At 41.2% G+C, this 6,059-nt stretch overlaps 1 protein-coding gene across 1 annotated transcript; it reads left to right on the forward strand.

Annotated features, from left to right (window-relative positions):
• The first annotated feature begins 2,068 nt into the window (after positions 1 to 2,068).
• LOC128630102 (E3 ubiquitin-protein ligase UBR2-like) lies at positions 2,069 to 3,655 on the forward strand. The gene is made up of 4 exons (XM_053678673.1): positions 2,069 to 2,130; positions 2,225 to 2,364; positions 2,503 to 2,605; positions 2,680 to 3,655. Exons 2-4 carry the CDS (start codon positions 2,293 to 2,295, stop codon positions 2,793 to 2,795), a joined length of 291 nt encoding a protein of 96 aa, XP_053534648.1. The 5' UTR covers positions 2,069 to 2,130; positions 2,225 to 2,292; the 3' UTR covers positions 2,796 to 3,655.
• The last annotated feature ends 2,404 nt before the right edge of the window (positions 3,656 to 6,059 follow it).

The raw sequence follows: 6,059 nt of genomic DNA on the forward strand, positions 1-6,059 counted from the left end.
ATATTTAACCCAGTTTAATATGGCCTTCTTTGTTCAGTCAGAGACAAGTAAATCTGTTCTAATGTTCATTTATTTTCCATAGATAAAACACATGTTTGCTTACACATGAATACGTACTTTATGCCTTCAGAATGGTGGAGATTTGTCTCTTAACTATTTTAAATTTGGTTCTCTTCAACAGGTTGTGTTCGAGTTGTGCAGGCTTGTGTCACCTGACTTAAAGAAGGCATTGTTTGAAGGGCTTGATCAGCACCTCCCACGGCTCCTGCAGTTGTACAACACTGAGAGGCAGTGAAATACCCGAAATCCAACATGTGATGACCCGCATTGATCAAGAGGTAAGTCTAATGAACTTTAGTTTGTTCTGCTCCAGAAATGAGCCGATATCCAGCAGAACAGCACTGATAGTTGTGTAATAGACGTGCACAGTAGAACTGTCGTGATTAATTAATAATCTTATAATGTGATTACTTGATGGCCGTAGACAAAACTCTATACATGTGAAATGTTTTGTTGAAGTTCAGATGAAACTCTGATGTACAGAATCTTCAACAGAGTTCTGCAGAAAGATTTTGAATGCCGGTCATTCACCAGAACAAATTTGCAGGTGATCAGTCTGTCTAAAAGAAAAAATCTAAACACACAATATAAAATTCCTGCAGTTTGAATAAAGCCTTTGTGTTGCTTTTAGCAAACATGTCTAGTACTCTCGGTTCAATGTACACAATTTACCCCATTTAAATGCATTTTGGAAATTGTTCCACATGGCCTTAAAGTGTGAATATTCACTGTATGCCAAATAAGTAATAAAAGAATGGAATGGATTTTTTTTTCTTCTCTAATGGACCATTAATCACAATTATAAAAGATGATGCATCAGGTACAAAGTATCAGCCCCCCCCCCCCACAAAAAAAAATAGGTGCATGACTTCTGCTACACCATTTCCACTGTGTGTGTGTGTGTGTGTGTGTGTGTGTGTGTGTGTTACAAATCACTTTGAGGTAAAAATATTTTAAGGCAGCCACTTTCACCTTCCTACAACAATTGGTGACTGGTCTGAGGTGAAGCTTCTTGTCATGTTACTGTGGTCATGGATCACATTGTGGGGATCTCTGTAATGTAACCGTTTCTGTAATTATCCTTACTTGCCTTTGCTCTTTTGTGCTTCTGTGTCTTCTGTTGGTGCTTTATTCTGCTTTTTAGGGCCCGAGCACTGCTGCTGCGAAGCCCTATTGGATCTGCTCCTTTTTTTAATTATTATTAATTTTTTCATGCATTCGTGTCGTTTTTAAGTGCCTAAACGTACCTGAAAACTCACGAAACTTGGCAAACGCGCTAGGGATGTCAAGATACCAAAAATCTAGTAGTCGGTACTGATACCAGCAAAAATACACGATAGCCCAGAACCTTTTGCTTGCTTTTGCCAGGAGGTTCAGACTTGGCTTTCAACAAGATAAAGAGCCAAGCATACTTCCAAATGAACACCAAAATGCTTCAAGAAACTCAAAATCAGTGTTTTACAATGAGCTTAAAATGTCCTCCATGGTGCCATGGACCAGGACCCCTCGGTCTGCAGCATTACAGGAAGATTTCAGGTTAGACATTATGGGAAGAGTCTCGGTGCTGTTATTGTCTCTGGGGCAGACATCAGTTAACCCTGTGACCCCTTCCCTGGAGAGAACAGCATTACAATGCTGAAAACAGTTTTTGTAAATAATAATTCACTACTTAAAGCATGTACCCGAGCTCCTGCTACGCAGTAACTAAAACTGTCTGCAACTCACGTGTTACTTCATTCTTTAGTTCCTTCTCTTAAGTGTAGAGCCTCTGTCAGATTGTGTGATTGATAAAGAAAAGCACATAAATGACAAAATACCAGTTTGAGTGCCTAGTGGTCTAATGAGGAAATGCTCTTTGGAAGCTCAATATATGCACTTATCCATTTGCATTTTTATTCGGCTGTTAGTGCTGAGGATGTCCTTAAGGTGATGTGCTGCTTTTGGCAGATTTAGTAATTCTCTTTAGTCACATGACCACTAATGGTTTTTCTAAATTTTTATGTTGTTTATTTTGGATACAGGCAGCGGAAGCTCAGCGAAAGCTTAAGAGACAGAATGGAGAGGACCCAGGTAAGCTATTTCTTCAGTGATTGTAGTCATATCTGAAAATGATTGGTCAGTTGAATGCAGATTGCTGAAGTGTGAGTGTCTGTGTGTGTCGTAGCCCTGCCTCCATTCTGCCCACTGTTTGCCAGCTTGGGAAACATTCTGCAGTGTGATGTGCTGCTTGGCATGCTGGGAGCTGTGCTGCAGTGGGCTATGGAGCCCAGTGGAGGACACTGGTCTGAGTCCATGCTGCAGAGGGTAAATGTTTTGATGTTTTGTTAAAATGACATGATAGTGTAGTAAATTCAACAAAATTCCACTTGCTATGCTGTGTTCATGAGCATCACTTTTTAATGACTGAGTAGTGTTCACAATTCTGTGTGTGTGTTGCTACAGGTGCTGCACTTGATAGGCATGGCTCTGCTGGAGGAGCAGCAACAGCTAGAGAACATTGGGGATGACGATGAAGTTACTTTCAACTTCACCCTCAAAATCTCCCGTAAGTTTTGTACATCATCTCACACAATAGAAAGCCTCAAGCCTGTAGTTAGATCTGTGGTTCTTGTATCACAGGTCCCGGTGAAGCCCCCGGCAACACTCCAAGCATCCTGGCTCTGTTAGAGGCCTTGCAGCGCGCGCCTCACTTGGAAGTGCACAAAGACATGATTCGACATGGATCCTTAAAGTGAAATTACATCTTGATTATGTTTGCAATTTGCCTTACTCTCTCTATGCGTGCACCTAATATATCCACCAGGTGGCAGCCTAGCATGTTTTGCAATTCGCTCACTGAAGGTAGGCGCAACATACAAAAGATGAGCGTTTTTACCATGAAGTTTAAAGCAGTGCTTCATCATCAAGACCTGTTTGAAATCGAAGCAGTGCAACACCGCTCAATGTGGCGTGGCCGGTAGGCAAAGCAGAACCTCTCACCACGGTGAAGCACAAATGCTTCACTGTCACAAAGCGGTTTTGCTGCTGATCATCTGTCGGTGGCCCTAGAGGTGTTTGGATGTGGCTTATTGTGCGTATTATTAAAAGCTGTATGTCAACATGAATATTTAAATGACATGTAAGGATTGCTTACTACACAAACTGAACTTCCATGCACTGTGATGTGTGCATTTTATTTTCCATATAGTGAAAACTGTCAGGACACCTGCACCAGGCAGAACATGTACATATGAAGGCCATGGTGTAGGCCAAGGCTAATGATGTATTGTAGTATGTACTTTGAAGAGAAACAGGCAAATTAAATGTTAGTAAAATTGTAATGCATCTTCAGTATTTAATGGTATGGTGTGTGTATATACTTTTTAGTGCACAAATGTGTTCTATTGAACATCTGCTTAGTTTTGCAAGACTTTGATTGTGTGTGCATGTAGTTCTAACTGCACTGCTGTATCGTTTTCTTGTAAAAGTATTTTCCTAAATTATGAGTCTTTTTCTACACAGATGGTGGTTAGCATTAAAACGATGGTGAGTGCACAGCTGCTGCACCTCCCTGTGAAGGAACAGGGCACTGTCACAAGGAGGTCAGACTTTGAGCAACTTTCTATTCCACAGACATATTAACCATTACCCTTTAAAGTGTTGAAGAGCTTAAATATACGTGTGTGTGTGTGTTGCAGACTGTGTGGGACAAAGACAAAGCAGAGAGAAAAAGGAAAGCTGAACTGTGCTGGAAAAAGACCATGGCTCAAACATTAGAGAGTCAGAGTCATTTTATCAATAAGTACATAGATCTGCTCACGCAGGATTCAGAGGATCTGGACGCCTCAGCCTCTACATCAGCAGAGCATAGGTACCTAAGCATGCTCGTAGTGACGCAGTGTTCTTAATAAGTCAACTTGTATTGTATTCTCAATATCCAATCAGTACATTTATGTCAGTAAATGCATGCATCAACACTTCCTTGACTTTGCTGAGCAGTTGTCTGTTCTTTGTCCTAAAAGTTCTTGCATATAATGGTGGTCTTCACATAACATAAGTAAATTCCCATCCTTAAACTCTTTATCTTGCATATTCATTTAGAGCATTTTCTGTTGGGGTAAATGTGTAGAGAGGATCCAAGGCCATTTTTAGAAATTTCCTTGTGATTAAAAAAAGATGAACCCATTTATTCAACACTGATTATTTTAACAAATTCAGAGGGACCTTAACATAAAATTAAGGTTATAGTGAACTTGTAACCATCCGTCTCTGCTTGGTACAGCCCCAGTTCATGTGACAGTGCTCTGGTGTGTGTGGGACCTCGTCGTTGGCGTGCCAGAGGAGGAGAGAGGAGGCAGATGGAGATGTGTATCCTGTGTCACGAAGCACAGGAGATCCTACCTGATGGCACCGCCATGGTGCTCGCTGCCTTTGTCCAACGCTCTACGGTCATGTCCAAGAACCGCAAAAGACCCCCTCACAATCCAGGTAAGGTTATGGTTTACAGTGTGCAAGTCAAGTAATTGGATAGGTTTGAGTAGCCAGTGTGCTTATTTCTGGAGGATACATGTGTGTTACAGAGAGCTATGATCCCCTCTTCATGCACCCTGACCTGTCCTTTGGTACCCATACCGACAGCTGTGGCCACATCATGCACTCTCTCTGCTGGCAGAGGTGAGGAGTTGGGCAAAATGTTACTTCTTGACAGCCTTCTACTTAATCCCAAATAAAAAGTTTTGCTGCTTTCAAATGTTTGTGGATATAGGCAATAGATCAGCAGCTAACAGTAAATAGTTTGTCTAGAAAATAATATGACCTCTATATGAGCAATTACAAATACATTAGCTAATATTAATCAATCAGTCTGGATGTTTTGTGATTGAAAAGTCAAAAATCTAATCTGTGATGTACAGGAAAGTCTTCATGGATGTGTGGTGATCGATAAGATGTAGATCCAAATTGGATGTGTTTGGCTTAAATATGTGATCTGCAGATTTTTATATTTTTTTGTCCCAATACAGTGAGCTGATCATCGACACAAAGCATGAAACAAAGCTTGCTATGTGCTCTTGACTATTTTTCACTGTCTTAGATCAAGCCAGTGTTACTTGCGTAGTCTGTAAACTTATTGCGCCTCATGGGGAAGCAAAGAACGTTAACCTGATCTGACCTTAGGAGTAAGTGCAGTTCAGTTCAATTTTATTTGTATAGCGCTTTTTACAATAGACATTGTCTCAAAGCAGCTTTACAGAAATATCAACACGGTATATTAAAGGTGTGAATTTATCCCAACTGAGCAAGCCACTGAGTGGCAACGGTGGTGAGGAAAAACTCCCTAAGATGTTTTAAGAGGAAGAAACCTTGAGAGGAACCCGACTCAGAAGGGAACCCATCCTCATCTGGGTAACAACAGATATTGTGAAAAAGTTCATTATGGATTCATATGAAGTCTGTATGGCCTTAGGAGCAGCCAGAGAGTATCAAAAGCTAAAGAAATCAGGTGATGGAACTTGTTACGCTTGGTAATCAGCAATGCTCGGTTGTTGAGAACGTCAGATTCCACCGTGTGCTGTGCGCTTCCCAATCAAAAATACTTTTCATATGTTCCCGTTCTTCAATGGAGGGGAGCGCTGTCCAACAGTTTACACTCCTGAAGAATGTTACCTCGGAGAGCTTTACAAGCAGTATATTGTGTTCCCACGTCAATCCTACATCCATGTCAAGCTTAACAGCTCAGTGGATCAGTTTGCTTGTCACTGCTTAATAGATCTGACCAGTTCGGTCATTTCTATGATTGCATGGTACATATAAAGCTCATGGAAATTTGACAGGTTGTCAAATAATGGTCTCTTAATTTTCGAGTTATTTTCTCTTACAGATACTTTGAGACACTCCAGAGTCAGGATGCGCAGTGGCTGCATGAGCAAACCAGTTGCGATGTAGTGAATGGGGAGTACTTGTGTCCACTCTGTAAGTGTCGCAGTAACACTCATTCCTCTCCTGCCCCTCACTGAGACCAC

The sequence above is a fragment of the Ictalurus punctatus genome, unplaced genomic scaffold (genome assembly GCF_001660625.3).
Source record: "Ictalurus punctatus breed USDA103 unplaced genomic scaffold, Coco_2.0 Super-Scaffold_100046, whole genome shotgun sequence".
NCBI classification, from domain to species: Eukaryota; Metazoa; Chordata; class Actinopteri; order Siluriformes; family Ictaluridae; genus Ictalurus; species Ictalurus punctatus.